At 43.7% G+C, this 16,672-nt stretch overlaps 1 protein-coding gene across 1 annotated transcript; it reads left to right on the plus strand.

The window, feature by feature from the left end:
• Positions 1 to 234: 234 nt before the first annotated feature.
• HRH3 (histamine receptor H3) lies at positions 235 to 2,801 on the plus strand (the record flags this gene model as incomplete). The annotated part of the gene is made up of 3 exons (XM_084271464.1): positions 235 to 445; positions 814 to 980; positions 1,917 to 2,801. 3 exons carry the CDS (start codon positions 235 to 237, stop codon positions 2,799 to 2,801), a joined length of 1,263 nt encoding a protein of 420 aa, XP_084127590.1.
• Between the last annotated feature and the right edge of the window lie 13,871 nt (positions 2,802 to 16,672).

The raw sequence follows: 16,672 nt of genomic DNA on the forward strand, positions 1-16,672 counted from the left end.
TCTAGGGTAATGCAGGGCTGCTCTTGAGTTGAGAGGGGAAGGGGGAACTTAGGGATGCTCGTGGAAGATTCAGAGATGCTCGGAGGGGATGCAGGGATGCTGAGGGCTGGAGTGCCGGTACCACCGGCCGCAGGGCAGCGCGGGGCTGCGGCCCCCGGAGGGGCGGGGAGGCGGGGCGGGCAGGGGCGGGGAGGGGCGGCAGCCCCGCGGCTGCGGCGGGGAGCGGCGCGGGCCATGGAGAGCGGCGGGGCGCTGAACGGCTCCGCCGCCGCCGGGCGCTTCGCCACCGCCAGCACGGCAGCGCTGGGCGCGCTGATGGCCCTGCTGATCGCCGTCACCGTGGCCGGTAACGCGCTGGTGATGCTGGCCTTCGTGGCGGACTCCAGCCTGCGCACCCAGAACAACTTCTTCCTCCTCAACCTGGCCATCTCGGATTTCCTAGTAGGTAAAGTGCCGCCCCCCGCGGGGCTCCGCGCCCGGCCCGGCAGCAACTTCGCGGCGGGGCGGGCATGGGGGGGACCCGGGCTCCGTCCTGCCCGGCTGCTCTGGGGTCCCCACACCGGCACCCCCCGGGGCGACCCCCCGGCGGTGCCCCGGCTCCTGCCCGCCGGCACCCTCCCGCAGCCCCCGGGGTCAGTCCCGACCCCCCGTTCCATCCCACCCCGGGCGAGCGGCGGCCGCAGACGGGCGCGGGGGCTCTTGCGAGGCGGGGGGAGGACCCGGCCCGGCCCCGGGAGGGGAGGGAGGGGTGCGGGGAGGCGGGCACCTTGCAGACCCCCGTGTGTCGATAGGAACGGACCCCTCTGTTTGTAGGTGCCTTCTGCATTCCCCTGTACGTGCCCTATGTGCTGACGGGGAGGTGGATCTTCGGGAGAAGCCTCTGCAAACTCTGGCTGGTAGTTGATTACCTGCTCTGCACCTCTTCGGTCTTCAACATCGTACTGATTAGCTATGACAGATTCCTCTCGGTGACAAGAGCGGTGAGTCCTGTCATGGCAGCTGAGAGGGGAATAACTCTCCTCCTGCTCTATTCTCCAGATCCTCTGCGATAATTAAACGCTCTCTGAATCCTCCAGAAATTATGAATCTTTCAGCCTGGTGATGGAAAGCAATAATTATCCACAAATACATAATTCAGCTGTGGTTTCACATTAGTATTTCTGGCATAATTAAATCATTTAAGGTTCAGACCCCATTGTGCAGGTGTTCCCTTCCCAGATGACAGGATAGTAGTGTACAAGTGAGTCAGCGAGGTAAGCAGACCTATTACTAACTTGCAGGGGCTTATTATCTCCAGGACAAACAAGCAGATTGCAGTCAGACTCCCAGGTTCTCCCTGGCTACCAAAGGCAGTAGATTGCAGTCCCAACTTTGGCAGGGCACAGCCCTGAGGACAGCCCCGAGGTCTCACGCAGCGAGATGAAAACGATCAGCCTTTTGCAGGAGGTAATGAGCAATCCGCAGGCAGACAGGATCCATCGCTCTTTGCTGCTTATTCCCCGACTCTGAAATACCACACGGATTAGCTGGGAGGCTCAGAGAGAGACCCAGAGTTAGGTGCCTGCGTAGCATGGGAGTTTGCTGCACGCCTCTCCCCGGGAGGTGCAGGGAGTAGCTGGGGACAACTCAAGGCGAGTGGTGGGGTGCAGCAGACTGCTGGGCTCCAACCAAGTCAGTACATTTCCACTGAGCAGAAGCCACGTCTGGTTTTGGAGCCGCAAGATGAGCGTACTAAGTCTTCCCTGCAGGAGTGTGATTTATCTAGCAATTGCTCCTGTTGCCTATGGCATATGAATTTGTTAGACTGCTGGGATATTGCCTAGCAACTTTACCGGGAGCGCTAGCAGTTCATTTGTGAAGAACCTCAACCAGTTGGGGTGTGTGACCATACTTAAGGAAAGGTTTACCCATTGCAGGTCGCCTACAGAGCCCAGCAAGGCAACACCAAGCGAGCAGTGCTGAAGATGGTGATGGTATGGGTATTAGCCTTCCTGCTGTACGGACCTGCCATTATCAGCTGGGAGTACATATCAGGCCAGAGTATCATACCCACTGGGGAATGCTATGCTGAATTTTTCTACAACTGGTATTTTCTCATGACAGCTTCTACGCTGGAGTTTTTCACCCCTTTCATCAGCGTAATGTTTTTCAACCTGAGCATTTACCTGAACATACAGAAACGTACCAAAATACGCCTGGATGTTTTCCATGAAGTGCACAACCAGTCCTTCACTGAAGAGATGGAAATGAGCCCAGAAGCAAAGCTTTCTTTGAAATGCTGTAAGCAGGAGCAGAAGGAGCCAGCTGAAACACTCGACCTCTCTAAGAGCAAAGTTGAAGCAGCAGCCTCCACTGCCAGCCTGGGTGCCAAAGACCTGCTGTCAACAAGCTCTAAGAGTGCTGGGAAATCCAAGTGTTGCAACAAAGAGAGATGTAAAAACTCAGCATCCACTCTGTCCTTAGAGAAACGGATGAAGATAGTGTCCCAGAGCATGACTCAACGCTTCAGGCTCTCAAGAGACAAGAAAGTGGCTAAATCACTGGCAATCATCGTGGGCATTTTTGGGATTTGCTGGGCACCATACACTCTCCTCATGATCATCCGCGCTGGCTGCCATGGCCACTGCATCTCTGACTACTGGTACGAGACTTCCTTTTGGCTGCTGTGGATCAACTCGGCCGTCAACCCCATCCTCTACCCTCTCTGCCACTACAGCTTCAGAAGAGCTTTTGTAAAACTCCTCTGTCCCAAGAAGCTAAAGATCCAACCTCACGATCCCCTCCAGAACTGCTGGAAGTGAAGCCAGCCCTGCGTGCAGATGAGAAGAGCCTTCATTTAATATACTTGTGTTATGGAAAATTACTGTAGCTGTTGCTTCCTTAGAAGAACCTGGGAGCGCTGGTCTGGGGCATGCGAGGAAGGCAGCGAGGCTGCTATTCATTTATTCTAGTACATCACAACAAAATCACTCAGAATAAAAGGGTAAGGGGTTTTTTTTTTTTGACATTAAGCACAGGCAGTGCAATCTGTGTCCTCCACTTGCAGGTGCCACAGAAGAGTTCTGCTGCCACCTAGTCAGCCAGAGCGGCACCAGCATTTTGTTAAAATAAGGAGCAATTAAAAACTGAAAAATAAAAACTAGCAAAAATAACTATCCAACCAAAAACTTCTGGGCTAAACTACAGTTTAACCTGCTTGCAAACGTGCTTTTTTTCCCCGTGAATGGGAGGGATTTTTTCCTTACACTTAAGATATTACACTTCTGTGACGATACAGAGAGAGAAGAACGAACCAGAAGGAAACCACCTCTCCTGTCATTACCACTGCAGCAGCTACAGCCATAGTCGAGATGCCCCTTGCACGTGGTGCAATAGATGTCCCTTCTGCTTCCCAAGAAGGGACAAATCTCTGCACTAAGGAGTTTATAGCCAGACTCAGATGCACCGAGCATCCTCAAGCATCCTGTTGGCATCCCCTGATCCCTGCTTCAAAACTGATCCCGTTTCCTTTGCATCCAGCTACCCACCGACCAATGCTCCCAGAGCACACAGGAGCGCTTCCCTCCTGCCTGGAGCTGTGCAGCAGGAGCCAGCCCTGTCCCTGGTCCCACAGGACATGGAGTCCTGGGCAGACCCAAAGAAGAGGGATGCTGCGCCTATGTGAGAGGATATCAGCTTCTCCACAGCCTCCCCTACAATGACCCAAAGGAATTGTAAAATCTTTTCTGTGGAACCTTAAAAATACTCTTTTGGCAATGTGTCAGAGAAGGACAAGCCCCAGGAGAACTGAGGTTTGCATTTCCTTTTGCAAGTTATTTTCGGATCTCTTCATTTTAGCACGCTTCCTTTTAAAACACATCACTTGAACAGAGAGCCAGGTCGAACTGACCAAGGCAACATAAGCACCCCTTTATTAATTTAATTAAGCAGTCATCTAAATCCACAGATAAGAGACCAGGGCTTTATCCTCAACAGGAGAACTTGGGCATTTGATCTCTGCTTCTTCCCATTTAGTGTTTCAACATACTTTCCCATTTATAGTCTGTAACTGCTGTGGGAACAGAGGTAGTGTGACCATAAAGAGGAATACTCCAGCCTCCTATCTCTGCTGGCACTGCTCAGTGATACAGTGATACAAATATGTAATTAGTTGCCATGGCAAATGCTCATATTTAAGAGTGTTGTACAGGAAAGTTCAAGATCTTAAGCCTGAAAACTACATTTACAAATAGAAACCCAAATGCTGTAAAGTAGCACCCAAGAGCTTATAACGCTGTGATTGCTGATTACACTTTGCTGTTGTAAACAAACTGCTTTTTGGCTGCTGCTAGGAATAAAAGAAACTGCTATCCAAGTTTATTCCTGTGACATTTGTTGAGAAGATCAATATTGTCACCTGAAGTCAGGTTCTAAATGATGTCTGTTTTGTGTACATGATATTTCAGTCTCGTGACATGTTCAGTCAGACGGTTAGATAGGGGTTAAAACAACATCCTTTGAAGTAAGTGTACTCAGAATTGACAGTATGTGCTGTTGAGCCTGCTTGTACCTTTCCTTGTGTCTGCTACCTTCTGAAACCCCCAATAAAGTATTTTTATACGAAGCTTGCCAATATTTTATACTAAATAGGATGTTGCTGGAAATTATAAAAGCCAAATGAAAGCAAAACATCTGTGGGTTTGGCTGAGGAGACAGTTGAAGCCTATATATTTTGCAAAAATCCACCAACCCATCTGGATTTCTCTTACCTCTGAGTAACAGGTTCCTGACAGCACACTGAGGCTGCGGAGAGCACACATCCCTTTAATTCTTTCCAACTCTGGTTCTCTTCCAGAGCATGTTACATGCAACTTAGGTCTGAAAAGGTTCTATCAACACTGAGTCTTCCTGGGACTTAACATAATCCACTGGCTTTCCTAAAAAAAATGAAAGACAAAGTTATAATGTGAACAAGGTACCAGTTTCCAGCTGTGGTTCCCTTCATTTGTCCATAGAGAGAGGTGGGACTACTGGTCTGTTCAAGTCTGATGAAAAGGTACCAGTTGTGTTACACTTTAAGGGTGGGGAAATTTTTGAGTTAGTTTGTTTCTCATTTATTGGGTTGGGGTTTTTTTAATCTGGTGTTAAGTAGGGATTACCTACCTGATGTTCACGTCCTCCAGAGAAAGGAGTTTGTTTTCTTCTTTTAAGACTGTCCTGCACGATCATTACTGGATCGGTGGAAGGTCTTTGAAATACATCAGGGCAAGTGTTGAAATGATGCTCAGTTGGTCATTTCATGTGTCCTTCCATCATGGACAGAGACAGCTTTCTCCAGGAAGCTTTTACCAGCTTCCAAAGTCATGCCCACAACGCCCACTCCAGTACCACTTCTGTTGCCCCTACATGACCCAAAACTCTGCCCCTTGTACTGGTAGAACACACATCCCCTGATGCCCCAATTTCTGTCCATCCTCAGCACGCTGCCACTTCAGTGTCAGTTGTGTGCCATCCACAGCTGCCAAAGCAGGTATGATGCTACAGGTAACTACTGAAAAGGCAAAACAGGTACCAGGAATTTAACAAAGCCAAGTACAATTCCAGCATCACACGCCTTGGCTTCCATCCCTTATCCCATTTGTGGGGCTTGGTTTTTGTCACAGAAATACCCCCACATGTAACTGAAATCTTACAGGCACAGGCATTTCTTCTAGTGTTTTGAGAGAGGAAATGCAACAGAAAAGGCAGAAGTCCATCTAAACAAACTCTGATGGCTTTCTGTGGCTAAGAGTGACATCTCCAACAAACCAGACCTGACAATAGCTTCCCTATTGTGGTTTTGTTACTTCTTACTACTCGAAGGAACGAAGAAGTTACCACTCTTTACTGTACAAGACAATTGCCTGAGCAGGGACTGGTAACTGAGCTTCTTGGTAGAGTAAGAGAGGAAGGTGACAGAGGGGGATGGTTTTGTTTTTCCTTATTTCCTCCACATTCCCACACACATCAAAAATGTTAAAACATTATTATGCAAAAAACCCCCTCCAGACCTAAGCAGCAAGGAGCATACACTGAGTTACTTAAGCAGGCCTTTTCTTTTCCTCCTTCTTCCTACTTTTCCCAAGTTCTATAAATTTCCCATTTTAAAGCTTGAATTCATTGAATCACATTGAAAGTAAATAAATACATTAACACTCCTAGCTCCAGAACTGGTTTTCCTGCACAAGATGAGCTGACCAAAAAGCCATTTAAAAAGGGAGCAGCTACTGTTTAAATTCCAAACCTGACTTTTTTTCAGCTAGTATGAGTCTCCAACCTCAAATCCTTGGTGTGTACAAAAGGCAAAGAGCAGGTTTTCCCCTACATCCATCTGTATTAACTTTGTTCAAAAGTGATGAGACCAGCTTTAAATTTCAAGGTGACTTTGCAAGCACCTGGTTCAGGAATTCCTTACAGTCACATGTTCACCCAAAGAGCTGAAGCTGGAAGGAAACTGCCTGGTTTTAAGAGACTCATAAAATTCTTAATACTCACAGGGAGCTGGTGGAGATTGGTTTTGCTCTCAGCGATTGTAAGGCCATGATGTACCAGCACTGGAGTGTATGTGTATAAGCACTGTGTTTCCTTAGAGTCTCACCAGTGACATCCATGTATTTCTGTGTCATTTGAAGCCCTAACAGCGCTTCTCTCTGAGCTTTCAGAACACACCATTCATCTTAAAGTCCTTCTCCAGAGAGCGAAGCACTGGACACACTTCACTGTAAGCCTTCTGCACAGTATTTTCATGGTCTCTGACCTCCACATGGGCAGAATTACCTAAACTTGGCTGAAAGTAATTGTATTCATCTATGGATTTTGCAGGGAAGATACTGATATTGCTTGCTGAAATCAGAGCTGTTGCCTTGACAAATAGAAACACAACTACTTATGCCTGGATGTGAGGCCACAGCTGAGCCTGGGTTTCACACTGCAAATGTTATGAGCTGGTTTGAAGTTTGGAGGACTTGATAACTGATGATTTTTAGCATTCAGAATAGACACGTCTATATGCATTTGTGAGAGGCAGGGACCAGGGAGCTTCTAGGCATAATCAAATATGGGATGTGAAAACGCATTAGTGATACACAAGGCTGGGCTTCTTGCCAGCTAGCCTAGCAAAACACATATTTATATATTCTTGCTACCATATCTGCTAAAAAAAGAATAGAAAAGCCCTGTTCATATTGTCTAATAAAATCCCCATGTTTGCAAACCCAAGAAAGACAACTCAGTGTTATTATTAATAATATCTATCAAATATTGGTGGAAGCACATGGGCTTCCATGCTGAAAAGAAACCCAGCTATCTCCAGAGAGAAGTATCCCATTTATGCACAGAGCATCAGTAAACAACATCAGTAAACACTGCTGCAAATGGTGCCCAGGAGCCTTCTAATGAAACAGGTTAAGAGACTTACAGTAAGACCCATGCAGGGGCAATGCCAGCTGCCTTCTCTTAACACAAACCTACCTTCCATTGACTCGAGGATGTGAAGGCTGCGGCACGGAGGTCTGTGGTCCCTTCACAAAGCAGTGCCCCTGTATCAATAAACTACCAACGAACACTTTTCAGCACAGCCTCTCTTTTTGGCTCTGCAATGCTTCCTCCCTAATCACCAATATTGAGAGATCTCTTTACACAGGGAGAGGATCTCTGCTCCCGCCGCCTCTCTTTAGCGCCCTTCCTCAATCACCATTCCTCATTTGTTCTCTCCAACCTGCAGTTATATAAATTGCCCCATTGTTCCAGAGACATCTCTGAAGCTTCATTAGCTCAAATAGGCAGCTAGAGAAGAAGAGAGAAGGCAAGAAGGAGCTTTTGTTAAAGAACACCTGTCTGGGATAATTAATGAGATTTGCAGAGAGGGATGGGCTTTGAAATGGGGAAGATGTGATTATATTCTGATTTGAAAGGATGCTAATGGTTTTCCTTCCGTGTCTGCAAATGAACATTCATTTTCATAGCAGCACTAGGACAGTAGGCTAGTATCCTCGCTCAAAAGAAGTTTAACAACATGGTTTCTCTGAGGGAGAATTAATTTCTCACAACCTCAGCTCCCATGCGGTGACACCAGCACAGATCTGGTCATGAAAGAGACCCCCTCCACCCCAAAGAACTCATTCCACAAACAGACAGAACTCAATGAGGAGAATTATTTGTACTCCTGATGTGGGAACTGCAGACAGCAATGAAAACACTTTGCTAATGCCACAAACCTAACCTTTCACAGGTGTCCTTGGGAATAGTAGGGAACTCACAGCCCTTCTGTATACCCTTAGCCGGGGCTTAAATCTCCTCCTTTCCTCCTCACCCTTGCACACCAGGCATTTCTGACAATACAGTTGTATTTGCAGGAAGAAGGAAGCAGGGGAGGGGTTGTTTGAAAAGCAGCTAGGAATTCAGCAGGGTGAAAGGTATTATCTGTAACCCGGTATCAGCGTTTTATTGATACATAAAGCTGTCATCAGCATTCACTTCAACAAACCCAACTGCTACCTGGGAAGTCCTTGTACATACCTCAAAGGCAAGAAAGCCCAGGTCTGTCACTAAACCTCTTGTTGTGAGCTCAGGAATGCTGATGACTCATTAAATCAGCACCAATTTTATTGCTATAGCCCAGGATGCATGAGTATTACTTATTACCAGGTATTTACAAGGCCCACATTCCTACTGCCCTAATTTACAAGCTGCTTGCACAGTGCAGGTACAAAAGGGAACCAACACTTAATCCAATTACCGAGCACTATAGGCAGAGCTGTGCCTGCATGTTTGTGGGGGAAGAACAAGTCTGTTATTTTTCCATTTCTAAAATTCTACAACCTGAAACAAATTTTTTTAAAATGACTCAGGTGCACCAAGCAGGACTTCTTGCTGTGGTGCAAAGGCTTTTCTAATACATCAAGTACCTGTCAGTAATTCCTAGGGCTCCCCGCTGTAACACGCAATGGTTAGGTACTAGAGATGGCAAGGAAGGGGTATGGAGGTAGGTAGTAGTGGGGTGTGTGTGTACAAACAACACACCTACCCCTCCTGTGTGTGTAAATGTTCACGAGAAAAAAAGAGGTTTTAGAGGCAGACAGCGCCTGCAGCTTAGGTGTCTGTTCTTTTAAACACAAACCCACATCTGTGACACAACACTGACTTCTGAACGATTTTTAACACAATATCCCAGGATTTAGCAGCACAATTAACACTGAAGGAAAACTGATTGCAAAGTAGTTAATAGTCTCATTCCGAGCTGTCTCTGAGCGTTCACAAACAATGGGCTCTCTGCTAGAAGGGCAATGACAATTCTGGCAGGTTTTTTAGCCGTTGAGTAACAGCTCACACACAGCTTTAGTCATTAGAAGCTGTTTATTGAGCAACAAACAATAACGGGAGTTGCATATATAATTCCTTGAACATGAGGTTGCATGTACACCCTGCCGCGTTCATGAATTGGTGACGGATTGACAAAGCGGAGCAATTACCAGCCATAATGAAAATAATTTACACTGTAAGAAGCACAAATTTAATAGACTGGTACAGCTAAAGCACTGTTTAATATCTCTGATACAGCTTGTATTCAAAATACACCAGGATAAATAATATGTGTAATACTTGAATAAAGCCGACGTTAAGCGCTCAGAGAACTAGGAATTAAGTTGTTATTCAAGAGCTTTCATGAAAAAATGAGTGAGAAGATCCTTTGTTGTTGCCATTAATACTTCTAATATAGGTGGATGAATGCTGATATATGGCCAGTTTTAAGGTAAGGAAAGTCAAACACGCGTGGGTGATGGTCACTGCTGAGTGTACTGCCAACAAGGTAAATGGAAACCTCAGCACACGACCCAGATGCCCATCCTGTCCTTTCTGAAGTTCTCACTGGGAAGAACTCATGTGCACCAAAGTATGCAGAGCAGATCATCTCTTTCAGAAAGTTCAAGAGCTGAAATCCCTTAGGATTTCCACCTCAGAAATCCTACATGCTCCCCATCTCGGCTTCAAAGGGACCATTTAAAAATGGTTTCTGAGAATATGGATTTTACCCTCATTTCCTTTGGAAAAAACCCTCCCAACGCAACCTTCCTCCCTTCACCTCAAGAGGTTGCCCCAGCTAAAGTAGAACAGACTACCAGAGAAATCAACTATTTAAGGTCATTATGATCAACTCCTCTTAACAACCATGTTTTCACCTCAGCAATTAATTCCCTGAGTACTATTTGCTATGCATCAATTCAGTAGAGTGCTTTTCAGGCACAAATTATAAATAGGGAAAATTTCTCATCAATATTAATCACTCACAACCATGGTATGAGAAGTTATCAGATCAGCAAGTAACACAACAGAACTGCCTCCTCCACACCAAAGCAAATCTTGAACTGCAGTCAGCCTAACTGCAACCCACACAGCGATCCTCACAGAGGTATTTGTGTGCTGATGGGATCCACCAAACTGCCTTAGACAAACAGGAATGTTAGCTAGCAAAGACAAATCCAAGCATAAAGTATTTTCTGAGAAAGTCTGAATGAGCTCCTTCTTTATTCTGTTACATTTGTGACCAATTATTGTCTCCATTCTGCAATTATTTTCTCCATTAATAGACAAGCACTTGATCTTTACTAGCATGAAAGTGGGAATACAGCTATTTTTTCACTTGAATACTCACTAAAAGCAAATTTCCAACTGTGCACTCATTCATCTAGCAACCTGGTTAGTTAAATGTATTACCATTTTTGTTCCAGACTAAATACATTAGGAAATTACCTTCTGTAGCACTAAGTTAATTTAGTCCTAATGTTCAATTCTAGAACTGTTCTGTGGGATCAGTTTCATAAGCCACTTCAACACATTTAATAAGCACTAAAACCCCACCATCTTTAGCACGTTTAATTAGTGATAATTTACATGAATTAGCAGCACCAGTTAATAAACTGTACGTTTCACACGGCAATTTTTGTTATTCATCCACAAATCAAATTTTATTTACTGTGGGAGGAAAAAAGTAAATAGGAGAGAGCTGGAGTTGGCTCATAGAAAACTCCTAAATGCTGAAAGAGACTGGGATACCACAGGGAGGTTAAAATGGATACTGGGGGATTTGTGGAGGGCAGGTATGAAGCAGCATGCCAAATTGGGCATCTCTTCTGCCAGTCATGTGTTTCTGTTCTTGTCTGACTACACTTTGGTGAAGGACTTGAAAGCAAACCTGATATATGGCTGGCTCTAAGTTATATAAATAAAAATAAAGTAAAAATAGTAGTGCTACAGGACTAGCACCAGACTCAGTGTATTTCCAAATTCCAGGTCCTTTGCCTTGCCACAGATTTCCTACGTAACTATGCAAGTCACTGGGGTCCAAACCCAAGCAGATAGTTAAATTCACCATTGCTACAGTTCAGGGGGATGTAGGCTTTTCCCAGCCTGGCTAGATTTGGACCTCAGCCTCCTCCATTTCAGTTTTGACCACTGAAAGAAGATTAATAAATCACTCTCAAACATAAGGCATTGTAATTTTATGATGTAAACCACATGAAATTTTCATCCCTCAAAGCCATTTTCCTAATGGCGATAAATTAGTTAATGAAGGTAGCAAATTTCGGTTGATATAGAAACAGAGATGAGTTAGCTCAACAAAACAAAACTCCTTTTTTACATCTATAGTTCCAGGGCTGTAAGGGCCTTGCATAGCTAGCGTAGGATGTAACCCACAGCAGAGATGGGCAAGCTTTAAACCCACAACTTCTGGCACTGAAGTTATGAAATGTTACCAGCTTTTGTTTTTCTAGACAGAGCTCACTCTCCCAATAATAGTTTATTTGAAGTACTGTTTTAAACTTCCATTACATGTCTGGTGTGGGGGTGGGTAAATGAAGAAAATAAATGTTTTCTAAAATAATGCAGTAAAAAAATGTTGATTTAATGTGCTGACCTTTTACCAGGTTATTTTTTAAATATGATAAATGCATGTCCTCTCTGGCCAAAGCAAAGTAGCTGCCCAAACTCATCTTCCTGATTTGTAACACAGGAAAACAACAGGAAATGAACAGCCACAAAACAGTATGATTTCATGAATAAGATAATCAAAATATGGATACTTCATCCGTAATATCACAGATGTCTTCTTGACAACCAGTGTTTTAGCAATTACACTGCCTCATGCAAATATTTTTCTTCATAAGCATTTTCCACTTTTAGTGGGAGATTAATTTATCTGGATTGAGACAGTGAATAGCTAACTTCTATCAGCGGCTGATTAGCGTGTGGACAGAGGAAGCGCTGGGTGAGGATTCACATGTCTCTGGAAAACAGTGATGTTCCAGTCTCGATAGTAATTAAGCACTGAGGGACCAAATGTCAAAGATTCAAATGAGCAATCTTTATAACTATGACCAAGCTTCTCCATAAGCTAAAATTGATCCTGAACCATAAATGTTTTTTTTTTTAAAATATTGATTCTTACCTACAGATTAATCGACTGTCGACTTCTCCAGCTACAAGGACAAGGAGGCAGCCACTGAGGATTTGAATAGCAAAAGACAGTTTGTTATGCAGGCAGTTTTCAGCCGGGCTTTTCAATCAGTGCTAGGAAGTCTGGATCTAAGTGCATCTCCAAAGCATGCATTTTAAAAGGCGATTTAGTCTGTATAAAGCATTTTCAGCGCATGTGAATAAGCACAAAGCTCTTCATGGTTTGTGTCTTTATTTTACCCAATAACCACAGCATTTGAATATCCCCAGATGCTGCTTTCAAGTTAAAGAAACAAAACAAAACAACCTGGGCCTGGGTCACAGCAGCATTACGCCAGAATGGCTCCAATTAAAATTAATGGAATGTTACCAGAATAAAATGGATTGCAACAAAGTAACCAGCCATACCCACCACCTCTTACTGAAATTGAGCATGCAGACATGAGTTAGTTATTAGCCCACAATTACAGGGTTTAGTAGTAGGACTAGTCTTTTGTCTTACCATTTGGGAAATACATATGTAATACACTAATACTTCCACCTTGGTGATATAACAGTATGCTGGAAAGCAAAGAATAGAGCTTCACCACGGAATACACACTTCAAGGAGTCAAAGTGCTATTTCATATAAACAAGGGCACAGAAATCAACCCAACCCCGTGGATAAAAAAAAAAAAACAGAAATAAAAAAATGAGATGCTATTAAGGCCTCCTTGGACAATTCTATTTCAATCAGGAAAGAGGAGATGAAAAATTACTCTCAGTGGGAAAATGAAGGACAAACACAATCTCAATATTATAACAAGGTTGATAAAAATCTCCCTGCCTTTGTCCTACCAGCTATGTTTTATGTCTCAGAAAAATGGGCACATACCACATAATAAATTTCAGAACTGCAGAGAAAAATCGAGAGTGCAGCCTGAAGGTAGCTTTGTTCTGTTATCAAGAGTTGCAAACTCATCCCTTATCATTATTGGCCCTCAAATATTAATAACTTCAGTCTTTCCAGACCTCTGTAGTGCAGGGACAATTAATCCCTATTTAACAAGATGGGAAAACTTGTTAAATGGGGAACAGCACTGGAAAGTGCAGTATGGAAGACAACCAGAAGAAAACAAAGCTGTTCTTTAAAGGCCAGGCAGGCATCAACACTGGGATGAACTTTAGCAAGTATCAGGACGACGTTTTAATTTCTATCAAACCCATTTTCACAATGGTGATGAACTTCATTATTAATGGAAATGGTCCAAAACCAAAATATAACTTCCACTGGAATGACAGGACTGTAGATCAGGAGATGCTGAGCTCCAAGCTCTCCTATTCTTCCTCCACACACTGTACAAAGCACCACCTCTCTGAAAAAGCCCCATCTCTCAGTATTTACATGCAAGGCAACAATCTCCAGATTATGGGCTATGGTATCCCAAACAATAAGAGCTCCTGAAGTAAAGGTGATCTTGCTACTGATAAAAATCCATTTTTACACAACAAAATCTGTAGAACAAGGAAGAAAAGCATGTATTTTTCTTTTCATTTCCATTGCAGAGTTAACAGTTCAAACAATGCATTAGCATTCCAGCAGCCTGGCTGCTCCCCTACTTATGTTCTGCCTGCCATTCAATTAATAACTTGTTACGTTGCACACCTCCAAGACACCTAACCTCTGGCCCCAACATTCACCTTACATTACAGCTGGCAGCCAAAGAGCCCAGTTAGCAATATCCTGTGGAAGACAAGACAGCAACGGCCTGGTCCCATTCTACAAGCAGTAGTAGCATCTCTTGGTTCACAGGCATTCCTCTAATTCTGTAATTTGAATTAATATTTAAAAGCAACAGGTTACAAGGGTTTTTTTTAAACATCTTCAAGTCAGAGTACCAATACACTTAGCACAAATTTACTTAATAAACAACACTCAAGAGGTTTAATAAATACACATAAAATAGTGAAATTTGCCTTGCAATGAAAAGAGAAACCAAGTGAGATTTGACACTTCCAGCAAGCCTCTCTTATAACTGCATTTGAGCAACTGCTGACCTACCACTACTTTAACATCAGGTAAGGTGACAGACCTTGCCATGCAAGTAAAGCAAATTGCAAAAACACCGTGCTTAAACCTACAGATTCAGTGTTTCAGCTGATGTACTGCAGTGAGTCCTCAGTATCCCCGCGTTTAAGAAGGTTGGTCCTTTTCAGCACTTGTTTTTAGATTCACATGTTGTTTTCTCTCTCTGCTCCATTGATACCACCTACACTTTCCAGGAACATACAAGGGGGGAGAGGATTGCAAGTAAGTATTAAGAACTCTCCACAATTAGCTCTGAAATACTCTTGTAATCATGTACTAAAAAGATGCATTATAAAGACGAGTACTAGAACTGTTAAGTGCTAAACAAAATTACACCTCAAGCTTCTGTAGGAAATATGGACTGGACTTCAATTCGCATTAAAATCAGGCTTGTTGCCAGGATGAGAAATAAAACCCCCCATCTCTTTCCTCGTGACAATTTGAAAAACAAGGAAAACATCAAAGTTTTCAGCAGAGCAAAGCAAAAGCTGGTTAGGAAAAGTTATGCATAAGGCGGCCACCAAAACCTAAACCAGCACAAGCCCACCCACCCCAACCCCAGCCACGAAAAAAAACGGGAAGCAAGCCTATAGGACAGAATTCTTCTCTGAAACAACTGATTATTCTCTCTCTCAACCTATTTTTTCTTCTCTGATCCTAGATGTAAAATGAGTTTCCTTTGTGAATGCCTTATTTTCAGCAGAACCTGGGGTTACTCCTCAGTTCTGTACCTCATAATAAGACCGGGATGGAAGCGAAGTTCCTGCTGATGCTGCCGAAGGAGCACTACGGAGACTGCACTGTGCTGAGCAGCACACGGCCGCTCCTTTTGTCTGGCATTAACCAGGGACCTCCAGCATTCGCTTTGGTATCGGTGTGTATGGACTAACCTCCTACAAACACTATAGCTGGAGCTGTTGGGCAGTTTTCACTACAGATGAAGCAGCTGTGCTCCAGTAAAGCCCCTCTGAACCCTGTGAGCATGTGCTAACAACTTCTTACTGGTGGCCTAAGCCTTAAAGAACAAACAAACCAATTACATGATCAATAGGACATTCAGTGAAGTTATCCAGCAACCTGCTGTGCTGTTTGCACATCAGTACACAAATTAGTCTCCACTCCAAGAACTGAGATTGCAGGACTACTAGGAAGTAAGGGTGAAAAGCTCCTGAGTACAGAGCTTTTTAGAACAGCCTCAAAGACAGCCAAATACTAAAATACAGCCAGACACAGCATAAAGTGTTTGCAGGCACCACATGTTCTGCAGAGAATCCGCAACAGCTTTTGTGTTCAGGCAATCTTCTCCTGGTTTTATTTAATGTGGCTGACAAAACCTGTAGCAATAGAAGGAAATACAACTGTGAAGCCTTAAAACCATGCACAAAGCCAAACAGGAGGAAAGAGACAAGTATTAACTTTTACCTAATTCAGTTTGGCAAATCCCAGGGACAAAGCAAATGTGAAACAAAACATTAGAGAGACTTTGGGATTTAATATGTTTTCATTTTCTCCTGGCCATATTTACACCATTATCACTGCTTATAATGCACAGATTGCTTTCCACACCTGATCACAGGTAGAAATACTCAGAATGTGAATTTAGGAGAGGTAATTACCTACTTTGACCACATTTTTATTTAATAATTCAGGTATTTGAGTTGACCTTGCATTTCCTCAAAATAAAAACCTGCTCCTCTTAAGAATAAGAGGTACACATCTACTTTCTTACACAGGTAAAGTTAGTTCTAATTTATTATCATAACCACAGTGCTGATCCAAACACTGATACAGCAGGAGGGCATGAGTTGAGCTTTAATTTAGAGATTGAACAAGACTGCTCCTCTTCAGCCACAGGCAGTCAGGGAAAAAAAGTCCATTGTCCATGGATGCAGAGAAAGCCAGCACCATTAAGAAGCATTAAAGTATTTGCAAAGAAATCAAAGAAAACATGCAAAGTGACAGAAGCAGAGAGAAATATCACCTTCTATGTAATATAGCCAAAGTATACAGAAGCAGCTCTTCACTCAGCATGAAGGCAATGATCCATGAAGATTTCTGAATTCCTGGAGAAGAAAATTTAGGAACACTGTCCACAAAAGAGCGTAATTAAAAAAAGAGTGAGGGGACAACAAA

Source organism: Gallinula chloropus (assembly GCF_964237585.1).
Source record: "Gallinula chloropus genome assembly, chromosome: 16".
NCBI lineage: Eukaryota > Metazoa > Chordata > Aves > Gruiformes > Rallidae > Gallinula > Gallinula chloropus.